This window comes from Calidris pugnax, unplaced genomic scaffold, assembly GCF_001431845.1.
Source record: "Calidris pugnax isolate Ruff unplaced genomic scaffold, ASM143184v1 scaffold219, whole genome shotgun sequence".
Classification (NCBI taxonomy): domain Eukaryota; kingdom Metazoa; phylum Chordata; class Aves; order Charadriiformes; family Scolopacidae; genus Calidris; species Calidris pugnax.
Window position 1 is genome coordinate 9757961 of NW_015094507.1, and position 23193 is coordinate 9781153.

General features: G+C 36.2%; 1 protein-coding gene across 1 annotated transcript in view; it reads left to right on the forward strand.

Annotated features, from left to right (window-relative positions):
- ATG5 (autophagy related 5) overlaps positions 1-23193 on the forward strand; it is a 66909-nt gene that overhangs the window by 32259 nt on the left and 11457 nt on the right. The window contains exon 6 of the mRNA XM_014964731.1: positions 9538-9655. Coding sequence (XP_014820217.1) covers positions 9538-9655 — 118 coding nt within the window. The remainder of the gene's footprint in view (positions 1-9537; positions 9656-23193) is intronic.

A 23193-nucleotide genomic window follows, 5' to 3' on the forward strand; every position in this document is an offset into this window, starting at 1 on the left:
AAAAGTCATCTGACTTTCTGATCTTCAAATTCACTTATGGAGTGATTTCAGCAGCCTCAGTTTTCTTTGGTAAGCTGAATCAATTGAGCTCTTTAAGCCTCCTGTCATGAGGCTTGCTTACCAGTGCTGAAGTTGTTTTTTTAGTCATCTTTTCAAAAGCCAGCTGATATTTTGATAGTCCTCAAGATTAGTATTAAATTTAGGGACAAGCAGAGGCCAAAGATAAAGTTTATTTCTATAGGGTTTTAGATCAAAATACTTCAAGTGCTAGTGGGATAGAGGTAAAGTCAGCTGCTACTTGAAACTGCAAATCTGAACATTTTTATAACAGCAAGCAAAAGAACTAGGAAATGTAAGTGCTGTTGACCTGAAGAGGGCAACACAACACAGCAAATTTCAGCGTCTTGTTGGCTAGTGCAAAATGCTCTTGAGTAAACTCATATGTAATACCTCATTTAATTTTTTTCTTATTTATTAAAAATGATGTTTTCGTAAAAAAAAAAAAAAAACTGTTGAAAATAGACCATTAAAAAGCTTATTTTTACAAAGACAAAGTTTGAGTGAACAGGAAAATAATGTAAAATGATGGTTGATTTGTGTAACAGTTGTGTTCAGATGAATTTTTTTCTGTGCTGAAAAGAGAAAAACTTATTCATCATCAATTGAGTACACAGAATGACTTATACTAATAACTGATAGTTCAGAACTGAAGAAACAATAGCACACTTTCACCAGTTCTAAATTACTTCAGAATCAAAGCTGTGTGAATGAGAAAGTTTAAAAAATTTCGGTGGCAAATATTTTTCCTAGTGCCTCATTATTGGGGAAAAAAAAGCCCAAACCAAAACTCCTTCTAGCCAGTATCGCATATGGGCACCATGATCCATAAATTGCTATGAATATTTTTTTTCTGAACTTGATTGTTTACTTCTCTGCTGAAAGTAATAGCAATTTGATAAGTTCTCGCCTTGAGTTGAAGGTCACTGTCACCACAAGTTGTGGTTCCATAATTTGGGGGAGCTTTTCTGGTCCATCTAAGTGCAAAGTGAAATGAGCTAGCTCAAACCGATACTGTTAAAGATGACTTTTTTTTTTTTTACATTTTTTGTATTAACGAATGTCCATGCAGTTCTTTTAAAAAACTTCAGGAATCTGTGTGCAAGATCAGCCACGTGCCTTTAAGAATCTCCATGCAGAATGGGGACTGTCAATCAGAGTTTGAAAGAAAAATTCTGAGATTATAAACTGTATTTGTTGTCAGATATGTGACTAAAGTGTACATAAATTTGCCCAAGTTATCTGTAAAACTGTCAATCTGCCTAGTTCAAAGCTATTGTAAAAGTTACGTAGTGCTCAGGGAAGGAGGTGCAGAAGAGATGAGGCTGTAAAACCTCAATTTGGGTATTTTCTCAGAGCAACATCTGAACTGTTACCAAGGGGGACAGTTTTAAGCTAGCTCAGGCTTGTCACGAGGAGCCACAGTAATCAGTTGAATGTAAATGCAGCTTATATACAAAGAATGAAGTAGTTTTGCTTTTATGAAAACGGTTTGTTCAGCTTCTGAATTGCATTATAACTAGTTTAAAACAATTTAGGGATATATTGGGGAAAACTGGGAAGTATTTTGTTTTAAATCCTTTTTTTATCTTATAGATACTGTTAGAAGAATCTAGGTGTATCAAAAACTAGTAGCATCTCAGTAGTTAATAAATTAACTTTGTGTGGGGTTTTTTGTTGTTAGTAAAAGATAAGTCAGCATACGTTTTAAGTTACGATGAAATAATGAGCACTTTTGTTGGAAAAAAAATTTGTTTTTAATTTGAAAATACCTTAATCTCACCAAATGCCTTATGCACTCCTTAATCACAAATTGGTAGTTCCTTTTTAGCAAATTATTTTTGTATAAAACTCGAATTTGTCATCTTTTCTCTGAATTGGCTTGTGATAATGAACTTGGATATAAATAAGTTTATGTAAATGTTCATGCTACAAATTTGAATTTAAACTATGAGGTTTGAATTCTTGTGACTCGAATTCCCTAAACTCATTTATTAACTTAATGCTCTTGTATATTTATATAAATTTGTTGTGAAAGTTAATATGTGGATGCAATTTAAAAAAAATAATTGCATTTTTCACTTCAACCCTGAGTGTTAATTCTTAAGAATATGAATATATTGAGAAGCTGGGATGAAGACAATGAATGAAGCAGTAACTCAGTTAAATTAGGTCTGTGTAGAGTTGCTGTTCGATCTTGTAATTTAAATGCAGTGCTCTTTAGTATATTGCTGCCTTTTGATCATTAAAGCTGATCGTTTTAACTTCTCTGTTTCACTCAGTTTAGTCAAGACCAAGTGATTTGCCACTTTCACTGCGCACTTAACTATGTGGTCAGGTTCTTAATTTGTAGCAAGAGGGATTTTTGCTACCCGAAATTTGCAATCTGGAGCCATATTCCTCTCAGATTGACTTTCATAGTCTGACATTATAGCAAAAAAGCCCCACAGTTGGTGAACTGCTTTACATTCAGAAAAAGGGGAAAAGCATATATGTTTCTTTTTCTTTGGAGAGATGAAGAATGGCATCTTAAAGAGTTATTTCTATGGCTGTGCAGCATATAGAGTGCCTATTGCTTAGGAGTTAAACCAGAACAAAGCCTAGACTATGATGATGAAGCAAATATCATAAAGTCAGCAGTACCTGTTTTGATTTGTCAATGTCAGTATGCCATCTTATTTTTCCTTTACTTTTAAGAAAAATAGATAGGTAAAGCAGTTTAACTTTGCACAAAATTGAGGATTAGAAAATACAGAAAATTGGTTTGGTTTTTTTTGAAAGTACAAAGACTTCTGTTTGCACTTTCTAGAAGACTAAAACAAATTGTACACAGCTAAGCGTGGAATGGGATGAACCTTTCAGGAAGTGGGATGCAACACCACACTCTAGGAATACATTATGAATTAACAAACATAATTTCCTGAAATTTTGCTGTCCTTGACTATAGGAGTTTCTTCTAGCTGATCATTATTGTAGAAAGCTAAGGAGTATTACTAAATTTAACACTTTCAATCTACTTAAAAGCATTATATGAAGTATTGTACTATTCATTGCTTTTAAGCAAATAATGTTATATTTGCTTTTGTGGATGGAAAGAGTCCAGCAAATGGCCACGAGCCCATGATTAAGGGGCTAGTGCATCTAATATGAGGGGGGAAAATGCTGAGAGAGCTGGGACTGTTCAGCCTAGAGAAGAAAAGGCTCAGGGGTGATCTCATTAATCTGTATGAATATCTGAAGGAAGACTGTATAGAAGAAGCAGCCAGGCACTTTCCATTGGTGACCAGTGACAGGACTGCCTCTGCAGTGGGCACAAACTGAAACACAGGAGGCTCCATCTGAACATGAGGAAATACTTTTTTGCTGTGAGGTTCACTAAGCGCTAGCACTGGTTGCCCGGAGAGGTTGTGGAGTCCCCATCCCATTTTGACTATCAAGGATAGTCAAAAGCTGCTTGGATGCGGCTATCTGTCTATAGCAGGCAAGCAGGCAGCCCTGCTTGAGCATGTGATTTGGACCAGATGTCCTCCAGAGGTCCCTTCCAGCCTCAGCCATTTTGAGATTCTATGATTCAGAATCAACATGTTGGTATGCTGAAAAGCCATTTGGAAAACCAAAAAGATGTTCTGTCCAGCCACGGAAGCTTCCTTAGGAGCCATTGTTCCTATAAATTCTGTGACAGGCTCCTACTTGATGCTACAAAGCTAAAATCTAGGATTCCTAGAAGGCTCTGAGATATTTTTGTACCTTTTTTTTTCCTTTATGCAATGTGAGGTGAATGTGTTTGACATGGACACAAAATCAGTGTGGACAGTCCGATGCATATTTAGAAACAGTTAAGAAATTGAAGTAGTGTGTTCTATTCTGAAGTGTTACAATTAGGCCAACCCAGGGGTGTAAGATTTCTGTATCTGATACTGAGATTTTTAATAGCTGAAGTCAAAAAATGTTGTCTTCCAATCATAATCAATGTAGGTACTATAGTTTTGTTTGACATAGTAGCCATTTTTTAGTTGTTTGCTATTGTATGAGGTATGAAGTGGGATGAAACATATCACTTCCTTATTTATTTTTTTTTCCAAATATCTAATGAAGGTGTAAGAATCATTTTTTTTGCTTTAAACATGACTTGTATCTGGGAGGAATCTAGTGGGTTTTTTTTCTTCTGCTTCTCAAATTGCTCTTCAAGTAATGGCAGCTTGTTAAGAAAAGGCTGCCTTCATTTGTGTTGAAATGAATACATGACCATTTATTGAATTCTTTGGGAAGGCACAATTTAAGTTTATTTGTAATTAGAACATGGATTATTTTACGTATTTTATTTTTTAAAATTGGTAGATTTGTGGCTAACTTATTGGAAGGTAGTGTTTGTGCATAGGTATACTATACTACAGTTCAGTAGTGAAAATGAAGTTACCTTGATGTTGTGTTTTGGTATTTAAATAATGGATGTCAAGTTTTGCTCTAGCTTGAATCTCTAGCCTTAGAGTTTGTAAGTATATTATTTCTTAGCACACTTGGATAATACAGTTTCAAGGTTATCCTGACTGAAGTGAGAATTGTTTGCTTATAAAATAGTTGATAAAGAAAGAAGAGTATAATTATTTTTAAAATCTTTTGGAAGTAAAATACTGAAGACTCCAGCTGACACACATATCTTTCAGAATTTATTTATTTAGAATCATAAACTCGAAGGTATGCTGGGAAATAGCACCAATTGTGAATATGGAAATATTTTAAGATTAAAAACAAGTTAAAAAGATAAATTTAAATAAAGCAATCTCCTGTGTTTTTTTTATTTGAGATTACAAATGGAAGTGAAAGGGAGAATTTGAATTTTAACATAACAAGTTTATGCTTGCCCAGCGCTTTTTGTAAGCTATTGTTAATTGAATGATGAAATAGGAATCACAAGTATCACTTAAACAGTATTGATGTTTTTAGCTACATGATCACCTTTACTCTGTTGTGGATTTAATTAAGATATGAGTATCACACTAGATTTTTCTGTTGTCCTAGCATAAGCTTAAGATGCCTTGATAAGTGGAACATAAATGAATACTTCAAAATATTAAGTAGGTTGTATGAACAAGAAATATGCAGAAAAGTGCAAAAAAGGAGTGCTATAGATATTGGCCAGTTATTTATATAGAAAGATCTTGCAGCATTTAATTCAAATTACAAACTTGATTTAATATGAGTTACACCAGTCATTGCAAAAGCAAAAGACTGATTTTTAGTTTTGCTTTTAAGAACAAGCTTGGTTGAAGGTAGGAAGCTTAGAAAGCAGCACTGAACAGTGTGGGAAGAATTAGAGGTCCACACAATTTTGTTTGTAAAGCATTTTGTCTGCTATGATCACCAGCTTCATCAGCCTGCAGGCATCCCAGTAATGCAGAATAACGAACATGAGTTGAACTTTACTGATTTCTTTACTGTATAGTCACCTGTTTACTTTCTAGATGATAATAGCCAACGTTTGCCCTGCTATTCAAATGTTTTTCTCCCTCCTACATCACTGATGCTAGTTTGTTTTGGCCATCTAATATTAGCTGTTTACATATGTAAAAGCGCTCTCTGATGTGGTATTTTTTATTCATTGGTGATATTTTCCAGAAGCCAGTCAAATGTTTCTATTGGCCTTATTCTGCAAGTATCAGGGTATACGAAATGAGCTTAAAAGCCAAGTGACTAGTTTCTGAATGGAAGTCAAAATATGCAGCAATTGAAGCAACTGTAGATAAGATAACATTATTAAAACCATAAAACTTGGGACAAGAGGTAGGGCAAGTTCAGGAGGGTCACCTCAGGCTAAGTCCTTAGATCTTACTTTTTCTACAGGCACAGGAATAGGTCTTTCCCAACCTGACACAAATTCTTTCTTACTGGAGTTTATTAGTGATTTTCAGTCGTAGCTGCCACTTCCATTTAATCTTTCAGCATGATAACCTGCCCGTCTGGTTTCCAGTGAGTGGAGTTTTTTTTTTTTTTAAAAAAAAAAAAAAAACAACAAAAAGAAAAAAACAAACCCAGAAACACTCCTTGTCCTTTTTCCACAATGAAGTACCCAGTTCTGAGATTCTGGCCTAGTATTAAGCAAAGGGAAGCCAAAGATACGCACCCAGGGGGAAAAAAGAAAAGAAAAAAAACAAACACACACAGAAAACGGCAGAAAAACTGCATTTCAGCTTCAGTGAAAGAGCAGCATTTCAGATGCAGCTTTGCAGTATCTTGCTTTCAGACAGACACAGTATTGTGATGGTTCTGTGACTACAGCAATTGGTCATATTTTCAATTAGTCACTTTTTCATTGTGCATTGAGATTTTTAATTGAAAACATTTCTACAGAGCAGAAGACATCTTAGAAAATATATGGAAAATGGACTTCTGAGTAAATGCTTAATAAAATTTATATAATTAACTTTATTTTCAGGGAGTACTTAATTTTCCTGCACGTCTCTTTTTAAATAAAATAACTTAAGTCATTATGCAAACTCTTACTGTTACTTTTAAAGCCTCTCAGTTTAAACAAAATGATAAATCTAAATTATGAGAGATTTATTATTTTTTGGTTCATTACCAAACAGCACAGATTATGAACTTGACAAGTTACTGAAAATCTGAGGGAGTAAGTATTTGAATACTGTTAGAGTAGCAGCAGAGTGTGTAGGTAGAAAATCCAAATCCTTTCCTCTAGATGATAATACTGCTAACTGTGATTTTTCCGGATTAAAACCCTGCAGTTCATGAGTTATGTTTTTTATTGTAAGATGCACCCAGTATAAAACATCTGAGTAATTAAATTGTGGATTTTGTTTGGTGTTTGATGTTCTGTTGATCCTGAAAAGGACCAGGCAAGCTGACTACTTTTTTTTTTTTTTTTTTTTTTTGGCAGGATGATAGGGAAGAAACAGAGTTATAATTGCTAGTACAATATGTAACCATATAGCTTGTCTCTGATGCTGAGGCTGTATGCTGCCTTAAAAGGCCTCTTAAAACTCCCATGGAATCATAGAACCATTTAGGCTGAAAGGGCCCTTTAAAGGTGGTCTAGTCAACCCTCTGCAATGAGCAGGGACATCTTCAACAAGATCAGGTTGCTCAGAGCCCTGTCCAACCTGACCCTGGATGTTTCCAGTGATGGGTCATCTACCACCTCTCTGGGCAACCTGTTGCAGTGTTTCACCACCCTCAACATAAAGAATTTCTTCCTTGTATCTAGTCTAAATCTACCCTCAGTATAAAGTCATTGCCCCTTGTCCTATTGCAACAGGGCCTGCTAAGAAGTTTGGCTTCATCTTTCTTATAAGCTGTCTTTAAGTATTGAAAGACCCCAAAAAGAAAATGAGAAACTTCAAAATGCACTTCGGAAATTCTTATTGTAAAAGTCGTAAGATGGTAACCACCTTTACTTGCATCCTTCTAGTGTTTATTTCCACTTCTGCTACTCCAGATGGTAAGCACTTGGGAGCTGTGATTAGACTTCTGGAATGATTGAGTTTATTTTTAAAAAATAAACTCGATAGGAAATCGTTTTGACTGTAACAATGTTTTAGGATTTTCATCTTTTTTTTTCTATTTTTTTTAAATTTATGTTTTGGATGTATGTTTCTTCAATATAATGTGCCAGAGTTCACTTCTCAAGAGTGGATCTGTCTGAGGTGGATCCTGCTGGCTGTGGCCTCCCATCATTTTTCAAATGTTCAGACATTTCATTAGCACTGTTTGTATCCTCATTCTGCTACCCTGAGGACATAGAGAATTGACTGCAGCAGCTAGTCAGCTCCTTCTGATCAGTCTTCATGGGAAAAACTGGAAAAAGACTATTTTTCTATTTTTGGAGACTGTTGGCAAGAAGTAACGAGTAACTGTGTGTCAACAGTTCTGCACTCTACTGCCCTGGAATTACTGTGGGGTAGTGTTACCACTCTTAGGAAAAGGCTCCTTGCCCTGCTCTTTCAGAGAGGTGAATGACAATCGAGTTGTCGTGGTTAATCTACTGCTTGTGGTTTGTCATGTAGGTAGGTAACAGAGACCACATCGTAACTTCCTTTCAAAAGTAATTTTTAACTTTCAAATTTTTTCCAGTACTTGGTCGTGCTTTTTTTTTTTCCCCCCAAAAGTCACCAGCAGGAGATAAAATACTTCTTGATGTTGAGTTGTGTTGTTTTGTTTCTATTCTTTAATTATCATAGCAGGACAGGAACCACTTTCTGAGAAGTCGGAAACTAAATTTGGAAGGGGCAGTAGCTTGTATTGCTTTTTCCAATTAAGATAGTATGTGATGAGAGTGTAATTTACTGGAGCCCAGTCATCCGGAATGCAGGCCACATCAGCTGCTTTCTGGAGTTAGCTGCTAGCAGAAATTAGTCAACAACAATTTAGAGCTTGATTCAAATTTTGGGGCTGGTTGAATATGAGGCTTTTAACTTCTGTTTTCTGGCTCAGGTGCCCCAGTTTGGGAAAAGAGATCAGGTTGTCAGGGCAAAAAAATGTCTTCCTGCCCTTTCACTGCTGAGCCTGGGGTTGCTTATGGATAGACTCAGTGGAGGGGATTACTTAACACAACCACAGTTCTTAAATAGTGCATCCATAGATCCCATAAGCTACTTTGTTTCTTCTGCACCATTGGGAGTTTTATTGCCAATGTTGTAGACAGTGATGGGCAGTAGTTTCTGCTGGTCAACTTGCTTTTTGTGTCTCCAAAAGAAATCACGATTATGTGCAAGATCTAACAGGACACATATTTGAAATCATTCTGAATTCTTGTGCATATTTGCAGCAGAAGTGGGGCATATATGTTCTTTACAACTGACTAATTACTTAAGTAGGTATAAGACTCTAGGTTGTCTGTCAGAGCACACCACCTTTTTTTTTTTTTTTGTACTCTGTTTCTTGCGGCTGAAATAGTTTCAATTTTTCAACATAGAATCTGCTGGAAACAAATTCACCTGGCTTGACCTGTAAGGGTATTTGTTTGCCACTGAAAGTGCTTAATGTGTTTCTAAAACAAAAAGATAGCCTATTGCAGAAGGTATTGAAGATTTTTTGCAATTTTGCTTTGACTCAGCAAAACATATAGGCATATGTTGAGCTCCTAAGTTTGTGCTTACTGCTTGTTTTACTAAAATTTAAAATATGTTAAAATGTTTTGTTCAAGCAGATCCTATTGCCATAACAGAAGGGGATTTTTTTAAATTAAAAAATAAAAAGGATTTAACACTCTTATATCCATGACACTGTAAATTATCTTCATGGTTTTCTGGAGTGTCAACTTACTTTCAGTTGTTACCAAACAAAAGCTCCCCTGCATTTCATGATATGAATGAAATGCAAGGGGAAAAAAAACATGGAAATGTCAGGCGTTGCTTCTGCTGCAACCTCTTGTTCTGTCCTATTTTCTGCCTGGCTCAAATAGTAATACTACATATGTGCATGGTCCTTAAATTGTTGGTTTTGCTAATTTTGTTGTTAAAACAGGCAACAACAGAGAGACCTTTTATACAGAAGCTATTTCGACCAATTGCTTCAGGAGGACAATTGCATACTTTGGGAGATCTTCTAAAAGATGTGTGTCCTAGTGCTATCACCCCTGAAGGTACTGTAGAAATAACTTTTGTCCAGTAAGATAATTTTTTCTGTTGATGTTATTAATTTTTTTTAATATTGGGATTTTGGAGATAGAACTATGTCTCAGTACTAGAGTTTGAGATTTCACTTCTTCCTGGCCCTATAGTGTGCCCATTATACATCACGTGCAGTGTTTGGAAAGGATGAAATCGAGTTGTTAAACACTCCTGGAAAATTAATCTCTGGAAGTTTTATTTTAAAATTCATGTAATCCTTTGCTATCATGCTGTTCTTAATAAAAATATTCACGTTATTTTCTGCATTTTTAAAATAGATTCTTAAAGCAACATCAGTATAATTTTTATTTTAAGTTTCCTTTAATTTTGTATTGCATAAAGTTTTAATATCTAAAACTCCAAAATTCATAGAAATTGAAGTTGTTTTCAAAATAATTTTTCCTTGTTGAAGCCCAACTTTTAAAAATGTACCAGAAAAGAAAGAGATAGTTAGAAGTATGTAATACTTTGTATGGTTACTGAGTAGTGTTGTGTGACAAGATACCCATTAGTTCACGTAGCATTCTGTCGTTTCATACAATAGCATTTGTTGATCGGCAATTATGCAGAAAAATAAGCATTTCTGGATGTTATTTTAGCCTCAAACTATTGGAAGTCTGATATACTTCTTAGGTGTGATGAATGTAAAAGTTATGTACTCTGCAAATTAATATCAGAATTATTTAATATGAAATGTTTTTCATCTTGTTCTTTCTGTTGTCTTACCAGTATCTGTAAATGGGTAACTTTTTTTTTAGTCAGTAAATGGCAATTTGTTTTGAGAAATGTCTTATATTCTAGAGAAGATCTTGGCATAGAATTTGCTGGTGCAGTATCAGCACCTTTTGACAGTGAAGCACTAAATTTGCAGTCAGTGTAAAAATCTGTAAGATGTTGTACATAGAAGTTGTGTAATTCAAATCAAACAGTTGTCATGGATTTCTCTAAGTACAGGGATCTTAAAAATTGACTAGAATCTCAAAGTATTTTTTTACCCTTTTTTCATACTTGTTAACACATGAAAACAACTTCTGAAAATAACAGAAGGTAAGAAAAACATGGAATCTTGCTAGCCATGCGTCCGTTTTTCCTAAAGCCACTATAAATTTTAGAGCATAATTTTGGTAATGCTTTCAACTAACTGTCCAAAAGGTAAAGCAAGATACAAATAGATGCTTGAGCATTAGCACAACCAAGTTTAACGATATTTAAATACTTAAGGGTAAGGATCCTACAGACACAAAGTGAATTTTAAAAAAAGCGTAAGAAGGATGATCCATTTTGACTTGGAAGGCAGTCCAGAGCACAAATTAAATGAAAGAAATTCAAAAAGTATTTCTGCAAAAGTTATTTCAGGATATAATGGATGATAATTTCTATGTGGATTTGCTAAAGCTGCCAGGTGGGGAATGTGCGAATTACTGTCTTTATTAAAAAACGTGAATGTTATGTGATTTTTGTCTGAGTACCAGTGACTTGATGCTTCCCATTAGTAGGCCGTCTTTTCAGATGTTGACAAATACACCAACCTTTAATAGCAGAACAGAAATGTGCTGTGCTAAATGCTTGCTTCATTTTTGTTAAAGACTAAAATAAACCCTGACTCAATGAAGGCAAAAAATGGTGATTACTTGGAAGAAAAGAAACTAAAATAGGTACTATCCTTATATTTAGGAGCGATTTGAAATTTGTTGGAAGGCTTTCCATGTACTGGGATATACTTCTCTGTTCCTGTATAAATCTGCTTAAATTTGGCCTTGCTTTGATCCTTAAAATTCTACTGAGCTCCATCAGCTCTAAATGCAGAGAAGATTGTAGAGCTGAGTGTTTCTGTCTATCTTATGGACATATGAGAATTTTATTTGCAAGTATTTTTTGGAAACCTGGGAAACTGCATACATTTTTTTTTTTTCTGTAGAAGTTATGTCCATTTTGAGGTTGAATACTTGAAATTTAGGAGGTCTCAGAGTTGTAGACTGCCTGTAAAATCTAAATTTCTATACACATGCACACTGATCATCATACAGCTTAATAATCACTCTCCACCTCTCATCTTCCTTTGTTTTCTGGGAGACTTTTGTCTTCCTGCACAGCCTGGACATGTTTTTAATGTCAGGGCTGTGTAGTGAAAAATCATTGTCCCGATTGTTGAAATGATGGATGGGGAATGAATGTACTTCAGGAAGTAGTATAATTTAGACAGCTGAATATTGCCTTTGGGAGTTGAATTCAGTTCTTTCTCCCCTAGGGAATTCATTCATATGTGATACTAAGCAAGCTGAGTTGTAGAAAACCACCCATTTTATAGAGAGCAGCACCAGAAAAATGCAGTGATCAATGTGAGTGTTCTGCTGAACAGCTTGCTTGCTTGTACCTGCAATCAGTGAGAGCTCTGAGACTTTGGGTGTGCAAAACACCAGGCACTCCTCTGAAGTCAAGTTCTAGGCCTCTCATTATTCCTCTCCTCTCCCACAGATATCTCAACAGATATGCTTAAAGACATAATAGATATTGGCAAAGCAAGTTGGTTTCAACCTTTTTCACTCTTCTTTTCAATAAGTAATTTAAATACTTTTCCGAGACTATTTTCTAACCTCTGTCTTGAGTGAATTAAAGCATCAGTGACATTAGCTGCAATTCTGTCAATGCAGCACAATCAATATGAGCTTCTCCTTCTTTCTGTTTTTCTCCATCTGTTGAACTTTTTTTTTTTCCTTTTTCCTCTATGGTTTTCTCTTTTCCAATGACTTTTCATTCAACTGGAAGCTTCATGTTAATTGTGGTGATTGCTTGTCTATGGTGACATCCGTAACTGAGCTCTGTGCCGTGGGAACGCAGAGAATATATGATTTTCAGACTCAGCATTTGTAGCCATATATGTGAGCTGTTCCTGCTGCCAGATACTTAGGGACCACCACAAGAAGCGGGAGGGAAGGCTTTCAAGAACCACCCACAGTGTCTATATGCCTTTGCTTTAGGAAACATGGATATAATTAAGTCTCTCTTTTAACTGTGCTGAGAAAAAATATGTCAATGAAAAAAATATATTTTTATATATGTGGATTGAACGTGTACATTGATTACCAACTGTTGAAAACACTACGTAAAGAACATTGTCAGAAGTAGAACAGGTTGAATAGTGACAGTAAAACACTGACAGTCAAATGGTCTTTGTAAAATATTATGTCAATATTACTTTAGACTCTTACAGACTGTGGGTAACTGTTTAGATACTGTGTTTTATTTAAATTAGCTTTTGAAACAGTTTATTCAAGGCTTTTATTGTTTGTTAAGTGCTCTAAAAAATAAAATTTTGAGCAATTATTATCCCAACCCATGCTTCCCTGTCTCTCCTCAAACTGGTTCCTTTATTCAATTACCTATATATTATCCTGCTTAATGAATGCTGCACAGTGCTTACCTTTCTGGGTTGCTAAATAGTTTCACCTCCTTAAACTGTTCATCAGAGGAAAACTGATGGATAAATATTAGAGGCTTTTTGTCATGGACATTGTTAGACCAAAGCAAAGAGTGGCGTCTACTTACAACCTATCCTTTAACTCTTCAGACTGCAAGGCATGCTAGTTTGATCTTTTTGGTTTTTAGTCCTTAATGACTACAGTGGAGTTGTCGTGGAGAGTGTAGCAGTTTGGAACCCATTTGTCAAAACGCATATAAGGCAATTTATACGTGACAAGTAACGATCAGAAAGTGTGAGGAAAAGCAGTACTTCAAATTAGAACAAGCGCTAAGAAGCCAGTGTAGTTCTTAAAACTCTTGGCAATTACATTAATTATCTTGACTGTAAAGGATACCCTTTCCCTCTAGAAAAACAAGGAGAAGGGCTACCTTTATTAGTAACAAACATCTTTAAGAACAATACAGTGTTGAGAGAACCTTCAGAGAAGATGCTCTTTTCTCACCTTACAGTACTCCTACGGCAGTATCATATAGTACTTTATTCCAGTAGACTAGGTTAGAACAGATCTAATATAACCCTCTCTAATCTTCTAAATTAGTATTTAGACAGCAAATGTGTAAAATGAGGTATTTTCTCATTAGCTGAGTAGTTTTTCTTTTTTTCTTGGTGCCTATTTAGCTGCTTTACAGGCAACAGAAATAGTAAGACCAAGTCATCAAGGAAAGTGCATCACCTTGTGTTTAATATTGATGCATTTAATTTGTTGCTTTTTATTTCTTTATTCTGATCCTCCTGGGTTGACGTGAAGTTTGGGAAACAGTGAAGTTGTCCTTGTCATGTTTGATAAATGCTAAAATTAATGTTCTCAAATACAAACTAGTCAGTAATAATTTCCTCTGTATTGCAGCCTACTCTAATCTTTCTTCAAGGCATGTTATTATTTGTTTTTTCATTAATGCAATAAAAAATTGTAATTTATTAGTTACGCAGTAGTTCATAAATGAAAGACAGACACCTCAACCTGAAATTTCACTGTGGGTAAGCCTATGCTGTGTATTAGTGCACTTTTTTATTTACTATATTTCCATAATTATTGTTTACTTAAATTCATCTAGAGGCTGGAAACAATTAAAAAAGAACTTGGGAGTTCTGTGGTTGTATAGATAATACTTAGCTTGCTATTCCTGATCTCCTAGAGTTATTGGGAATCCTTAGTAGATGTGCAATTTCATTTTAGTTTTGAGTCTTTTGAAGTAAAACTTTGCAAGTTCTGCAGTTTGAGCATATTAAACTGTGTTTAGTTCTCAGTTGTGGTCATCTCCTGTTGGGGGGAGATGGTGCTTCCTTTTGTTTTTATGTTTGGTTCTTCCTAGATGTTTTAGGTTTTGGTCAATGTTTAATTATTTCTGATCTTGATCCCAGTATCATGGAAGAGGCACTTATTTTTTAGTTTTTTTCAGCTTGTGTTGACCCGTCTTATTTTCTTTCGTGTCAATGTCTCTACAGCTGTTTCCCTTCTTTTTCCTCCATCATGTTCCTTCAATAGTTCTATTCTAGTCATACCTAACTCTTGCTATACTTGGTTCTCTTTTAATATTTTATTTTGCATCCTTTAAAATGGTTCTTCTTTGACTAAGCTCACCATAATTTATATAACTAATTTTGTAGTTTTTCAAACTTTAATTTCCTAATAGAGACTGATCTATATCTTGAGGGAAATAGTTAATCATTGTCACTTCTGCTTTTGTTCTTTCTTCTTGCTTTCCATCCCTCTGTCCTGTGGTATATATCCTTCAGTTTCCTTGAGTTTCCCAATAATTTTTTGTACCATTATATATGAAAATCAAAAATATTTAGATACCTAGAGACCATGTCTCTCTATGAACACTGTTCATTTTCCCAGTTTATCTCTTGGTTTTCAGATGTCCTCCAAGAAGATTAATGTCCTGGTTACTCAGGGAAGACCAGAATAAAATTGTCCAATGGTCCCCCTTTTCGTTCACCATTTTACACTCCTAAGACTGTACAAAGATCGTTTCCAGCCAACAGTCCAAAGTCCTAGTTTTACTTCTCATAGACTGTGCATCATGTAGTTTTGAATCTGAGCTCATGACAGATGTCTCTTTTTATTTTAATATGAAACACCCATTCATGAGGACTCCAGGGTTAGAATCAAATTATTCTGATTATTCATGCTACAGCTTGTAAACTCGTTGTCTGATCTTTTTTCCTATGCTTGTGGATGCCACTTGCACAGACAAAAGTTGATCCTTTAATTGGACAGTTCTTGTGTGGTAAAGTGGAATTGTCAGCAGTAGTTCCATTTCCAGAAAATTAGGCTGCCTTTTAAATAACTTGAGAGCTATTACTATTTGTGAGAAGATTTAGTGTTTTATGGAGGAACAGGCTAAGACGAAGCTTGATATTGCCTGTGGTCTCTTAGACTGCATAGTTATAGTTTCCAGATAAGGAAGAAAAGATGTTAAGACCATGTTGTGGCCTGCAAAGATAGCATAAGGTCAGACAGCTGATATGTCACTTTTGGGTATTCTTCCCAAAACGGCTGAATAAGAAAATTAGTTATCTGTGCCCGAAGGAGATAGCACCATGGCTGTTTTTCCCTACTGTCTAATAACCTCTGTCTTGCTGAGATTAGGTAGATTGCTGCTGTAAGCAGGTAGCCTAATGTCATTTATGACAGATAAATAAATTTGTTATCTATCTGTTGCTGCTAGAGGGCTCATGCTGCATTTCCCCATGGTTTTATGCATCTGATGATAGGTGTTCCTGTTGCCAAATAAGGGGGCTTTGTTTCCAGAAGTAGCGATACCAGCTATGAAGTTCAGGGTTTATCAAATTTGAAAAAACACATGTGAATAATTCACAGCAATTAAAAAAAAAACCAAAGCTGTTTAGTAGACATTTATGAGGTTCCTGTAAAAGAACGTCCTAATGTTGTAAACAGTTCATTTAGAAATGGTGACGCATCTTATTAGGAGAAGGGGATGAACACACCATGAACTTACATAACTGCAGAGCAACAACTGCAGGAGGAAACAGCGTTGAGTTCAACAGAATGCTTTGAAGAGGCAAAGGGTTAAAATGATAGAAAACAGAGTTGTTCTGAGGGAGGGAAAGACTTCTTTCCTCTTCCACACCAGAAATTTAAGACATTGTGCATAATGCAAAGATAAAAATTGTATAATACAGAAGGAAACAGTTTTCTTCCACTGCTATCATGTCTAAACAATTCTGGATACAATTTTCATTTGCCAGTGTTGTTGAAGTCTTCATAAAACTTGTTTTGATTTTTGTCTCATGCTTCCTTGAAGACTCAAATGGTAAACATTTGGACATAATGACGCAAACAGTAGGCTATCAATCAATCCCAGTTTTCACAGCATTGTTGTTCATTCAGAAAAGCTATGTGAACTGACCTCTTTCTACAGCAGTGTCATTAGTTCTTTCAGAAATAAAACAAGGATCAAAAAGACTTCCAGGATTTTTCTCTTAAGACTTGCTGTACTGAATGATTTTGTAAAATTAGGGACCAGCTGTTTTCAATTAACTCTCAGCTTTTTTTAATGTATATTGTATGAGAGACTACATATTAATTGTTTTTGTTCTCCTCCAGTTTTCTAAGCATTGACTTCCAGTAAATTATTCAAACAGAAAATTGAATTTAGATTAGATTTGCTGTGTAAGCTCCTGATTTTAATGCAAGTGACAAATAGTGTGATAGAAGGAGGTAAAATGTGTGCAGTGTGTATGTCTTTGGATTGACATGAAATATAACTGGGCTTGCTCTGTCTGAGGTCAGAACTAGCTGGACCTGGGGTTTACCATGGGAGCTGCACAGCACTATCCCAGTCCTTGCTGCTCCACTGGTGAGCAAACTCGGGAAGCTTTTGCTCCCCATGTCTAGCTAGGAAGTCTGACTGCTTGTGCTCTCTGCAGGCTGTTCTCAGCTTTTCAGTACTGTGGAGGTACAGTGGTGAAATACTTTCCCAGGCGACCTAAATTTAGAATGTAACTAGCCCTAGTCTGTTTCAGGCAGTTTATTAGCCACACTTTCATCCCACACGGATATGACGGTATTGTGAAGGGTTAAAGGTCAGGCATATTAATGTGCAGGCACATTAAAAGATGATTAAAAGCTCACCAGGGATATGAATTCTAGTCCACTGTCTGCTCTAATGGGAGAGTCATCTTGTGGTCTGAAGTTCAGTTTGGACCTGCTACTTAAGTTTTTCCACCTTCCTCGTGTCCTAGACTCAATGGTGCTCTCCGTGTTAGAGGAGGTCATCATGTACATCTCCTTTCGGGTGTGAGTCATTACTTATGCCTGTTATCTTTTCCTAACTGAGCCATCTGCTTGGATTATCATTCTGCATCTGCCTTTCATCTGTCTGATTTCCAACTTTTTGATTTTATTTTTTTTTACACCCACACACACCTACCTTCCCCAGTTGCACTTCTTATTTTTTAAACTAAAGTGGAAACATCTTTTTTTTTTCTGTGTTAAAATTGCATGCCTTTTGATTTAGTATTTCTTTTTGATCAAAAGAGATGGAAGTCCAGAGGTTGTCTGGAGATTATAGAATTAATAATCATGACTACATAATTAATTGATATACAATTAGTTTGTCATTATTACACAGAAAGGTGCAAATAATCTGAGTGTTATTTGGGATCTGGGGGTGTTGGTCAACAGCAGGCTCAATATGACTCAGCAGTGTGCCTTGGTAGCCAAGAGGGCAGCCCACATCCAGGGGTGCATCAAACCCAGCAAAACCAGCCGGTCAAAGGATGTGATTACCCTCCTGTATTCAGTGGTGGTGCGGCTTCACCTGGAGTTCTGTGTAGTTCTGGGCCCTACAATTTAAGAAGGGTGTGAAGGTACTCTGATGTGTCCAGAGAAGGGCAACAAAGCTGATGACAGGGCTGGGAGGAATGTCCTGTGAGGAGCAGTTGAGGACTTTGGGTTTGTCTAGTTTGGAGAAAGAGAGGCTGAGGGGTGACCTCATTGGCCTGCTCTCTGTGGCTTCCTGAGGAGGGGAAGTGGAGAGGGAGGTGCTGAGCTCTTCTCTCCGGTATCCAGTGATAGGATGCGTGGGAATGGCTTAAAGCTGCAGCAGGGCAGGTTCAGTCTGGACATTAGGAAGTACTTTTTCTCCAGGAAGGTGGTCAAACACTGGAACAGACTTCCTAGAGAAGTGGTTGATGCCCCAGGGCTGTCAGTGTTTAAGATGCATTTGGACAATGCTCTTAACAACGTGCTTTAACTTTTGGTCAGCCCTGAATTGGTGAGGCAGTTGGACTAGATCATTATTGTAGGTCCCATCCAACTGGAATACTCTAGTCTAGTCTTTCCATCCAGCAACTTTCCTAATATCACAAAGCTATGTGCCTTTTATTTGTGACTTAGAAGTGGTTTCTCGTCATGTACATTCAAAAGGGTAGGATGTAGGAATAGGTACAGCAAATAGGGAAATAATCCTGTTTCTTGTACAAGACTTTGAAAATTTGTTCAGCTTCAGCTAAATTTGTTCTGTTGGCCACCCAATAAGTTTTATTAGTATCAGGCTCCAGACTATTCTCTTTAAATTTGTCAGAAGGCCAATGACTTTATTCAGGCACAATGAAGTTTTTTAAGTCTATTATTAACAGTAGTAGTTTGAAATGGAGAAAGTAAAATCCTCCACAGAGCAAAATAACTTTTTCAAAATTTAGTTTATTCAGTTTGGAAATCCCGAGACAGCACTTCTAGAATTCTTTGCAGGAGAGAGGTGGGATTTTTCATCCTAGCACAGTCTGCTTCATGGGCTGCAGTAGAGCATCAACGTTGTACCCCCAAATCCCTGATGAGATGCTATGGATCTGACAATCTAGGCAGTCAAGAAAAGATTGTTGGGAAAATACTAGAAATTGGGCAAGTTTTCTGTCACTAATCTGCCACGCATATGAGTTTTAAGAAAACTATTGGAATCAAAGCATCTTGACAAAATGCTTTGGTTGTGGTGAATTTTCAGTTTTTAAAGGAATGTTTTCTTTGTGTCTTAGGAGGAGACCTCAGGTTCTTTATGGACCGTATGGACATTGCAGTGTGTTCCTACAGAATTTATCATTAGACAAAAGATAAGTGAAGAGAGACAAAAGGAAGGAGAAATTAGAGGCACAGAGGGGTGATGTGGCTTGTACCTGGTCACACAGAGGTCAGTAGCAGAATTAAGAATTTGATTTTTTTGAATCCTGATCTAAATCAATGTGTCTCACCCCAAGGAGATCACAGAGGTCACTCAGTATGACTGAGCAGTCAAAAAAGTCATAAAAAAACCCAAAACAAACCTTTCTCCTAGTTTCTTATGTATCCTTGCTCAGAGAAGCAATCATATCAGCAACAGTTAAAGTACACAAAGTATATATACATATAGGACAGTTTTTAAGGTTAGTTTCCTAGAAAGTGTTAGTGCTCCAAAACTACTTTTTTTTTCAGTAGGGGTCATCATCCTGTTAACGTTCATATGCTACATACACAGGACCGTTGCCTTTAGTGCTGTAACTGGAGACTTTAGTGGGTCTGCCAAAGGTTTCAGGAGACAGCAGTAAACCTCAGTGAAGACTTGCAATGTGAATTTCTCAACCAGGACACTGCAGTGCACAACCAGATTTTGACATTGTGCTGTTAGTGTTTTTATTTATACTAGTAAATGAAAGAGGACTAGAACATGTGTTGTTTGTGCTGTATGACTATTAGCAGTTCTCTGGCATAATTTTGGTTTACGCCAATTCATACTCTCCCAGAAAATTTGAGCAGTGTTCATGGATTACCAGTCTGGAGGTTATGGTCAATAAGTGATATAGAGGGGGAGACAATTTAGCTGAATAGGCATGAGCTGTTCTCTGGCACTCGCCCTGAGGTCCAGGGAGTGTGTTCTGGTCAATTTTATGAGCTACATCTATACCTTTAAATGAGGTATATGTACTGTATCTTTGGGGGAGTGTAGGGGGACTGAGTAAAATCATTCCCATCTTCCTTCTCTCTTGTGGTCTTCTTCTATTCTGCCTTGATGCATATAGCTATAACCTGATTTTCCCAGGAGATAAACATCTTACAGGGCTAACGAGAGAATCTGCAAAACTAAAGGACCTACAGAAAATAATGAGGAGAAAAGTAGCAGCTTTACCAATAATGTAAAGCAGAGTAATCCACTAATAAATGCTACTTACTGTGTCCTCTCTAAGGGTTCAGCAGCTCTTGTACAATAGTAGTTGTCCCCTCATTTTAATCAGATTTTGCTAAGTTTGCAGTCAGTGGATAAATTGTACATTCTATCTTATTTAGCACCTGTAGTGATTTGGAGAATACTTGTAAGAAAATAGAGGTAAAACTTTTCCTTAAGTCAAAGCCAAAGCCTTATGCAGGGGCTTGGCACGTGCACAGAGGTGCTATAGTCAGTGAAGATTTGAGTTCCTCTTGTGCTCCTTGCCCTTTTTCCTGATGGTATCGTCACCACACTTGCAATGGCAAAATGTGGTGGGTGTCCACACTTTGGGGAACTTCACTAAGTCTAGTATCTTAATGGAAAGTGTTACTCACTGGCAATTTAAGCAAAGAAACCAGATACGTGTACCGGATCACAAGTGGCAGAATGGCATCTATTTGTGGATGTTGGGGGTCACTATCCTCAGATGGAAAGGTTGATACAAAATCAGCTCTCTTTAAAATTGCAAACTAAAGCAGCAAAATGAGCTGTAACTCATTTCAGAGCTATGTACCTGAAGTGTTTTGTCCACATAGCTAATGATTCCCAGTAATATTACTAATTAATTAATGATACTAACTTAACAAATTCTGTTTGCAAATGCTGTAGGTGTATTTTGTACATTTTATGGATCTACTTTTCTGCTGTAAAGTGGAAAAAAAACTTTCTGAACTCTAAAATAAGTTACTAGTCAAATTCTATTTAAAAATAAAGATTATATGATAATCTATCAACTTTGAAGCTAACTTGATATTTTGGAATGGAAAAATTAAAATTAACTTTAGATGAAAATTCATTTCCAGTCTTAACTCTGAACAGATAGTTGTCTGGGAGGAAAATGTATTTTTTTTTTTTTTTTAAAGTTACTGTTTAGTGTAAAGAGCCCATCAGGTATTCCAGTTCTCCCTTATCCACTCTTTCCTGAATTTTTCAGTTCTTTAATTCTTTAATTTTACTGTGTTAGAGATCTCTAAATACTAGCCGTTCTAAAGAACTTACAGTACATGTACAGAAAAAGATATTTCATGTGTGCAAACTCTATTGCCTTCTCATTAAAGAATTTATTTTTCAATGAGTAAGGGCCCGGAAGAAGCTAATGTAAGGATTTTAGCAAGGGTTTGTATTTCTCTGATAAACAGCACTCCCCTTCTGTTTGTGATCACAGGATGAAAGCTCGCTAAGCTTGTATATGTACATTTTTACTGCTACATCATGTAGTGTGCTCTTAAGATTGAGATCTCATTCCCCAGGAAGCATTTCTGTCTAAGATTAATTGCCCTTTTAAAATCAGTGTTTGATGTATTCCTTTGGCTATATCCTGACTCACTTTAACCCTCTTTGACCTGACCCCGCTGACTATTACCGCCATGGCTGAAGCAGAAATCCTTCAGCTTGATGTATGCAGTACAGACTTGAGCCTGTGGTTTTTCACATCGATGGATTCAATTAGCCAAGTTTTTACTGATCAGCTTAGCAGAGGTTGATGAATTTGTCAGACATGGAACAAAACTGTCTGTACTTTGGGGTCAATTGAATAGCTCATCTCTATTTTCATGTATTGTTTGCTTGTGAAGTTGTTTACTTCATTAAACATCATAATAATACTGCTGGAAGTAGCATTTTAAAAGAAGCCAAACCTGGTTTATTTTTCTCCAGTTAAATGAGGGAAGGTACAAAACATGAAATAGCAGCCATTAAGCCTTTGATCTGTATACATCGCTTATCACTTTTCAGGCAAATGTTTTTAGACTGTAATTATGTTCGAATGTCCTCTTTGAATTTGATTTATTAAGCTGGGCAGATAAGCTAACAATTAGCATTATGGATTGATGAAAACAAGTAAACTTGCTGGTCTTTTCTGTATTGACAATGGCTTTGCAGCAACAGTTATCCTTCTTTGCTTTGCCTTGCTAGGAATAGTTCATCATTTGATTAGCTGAGAAGTTCATTATAAAAGATGGACGGCCATTGGAATTGAAGAATATTTGCAGGCATGATGTGAATTATAGTAACTTAAAAATGAAGTAAAATAGAGGTTGAAAGTTCAAGAATGCCATTAAAAACCTTTAAAAGTGTATGAATGTGCATATGCATAGGGAATATATAATATAATTGTATGGAGAATTTGCGATTTAATTGTTTGGCATAACCGTTTTGAAAACAATGACATTATAAAAGTTCTCACAAACTGTTAGCATCAAGAGGTCTTTTACAGCAAATTGATTTGCTTTATACCAATCTTTACAGAAAAAATCTTTATCAAACGTTTCATTTTTTTGAAGAACCATATTGATCACATTTAGCTCCCTGGCTGTAAACAGAGATAGCCTTAATTTCTGAAGGTCAGTTGTACACTGTTTGGAGGGAAGGGAAATCTCAAATCTAATTAAGGGCATATTGGAGGAAAGGGTTAACATATTGTAAGTCAAGATGTCTGCTGTTTTAAAAAAAAATTACACAACTCCTAAAAGTGATTTAACTCTCCCTTAACAATAGAAAACATACCATGGATGAGTTGGGCTAAATTTGTCACGGATTCAAGTGTTTATCTTTTAATGCACACCTAGCCTGTTCCTTGTATATATAAATGTATAGCATGCTTGCTTGTTGTATGGAACAGCAGCATGATTTCCATTGAAGTTTGCCACTTTGTTCACATATGCATAGCCAAACTTAACCAAATTGCAGAAAATTGTTTTATAAGCTTCATAGAATCATAGAATTGCCAAGATTGGAAGGAACCTTTCAGATCGAGTCCAGCCGTAACCTAACACTGAACAAAACCATCACAAACTGATATCTTGAAGCACTACAACTACCCATC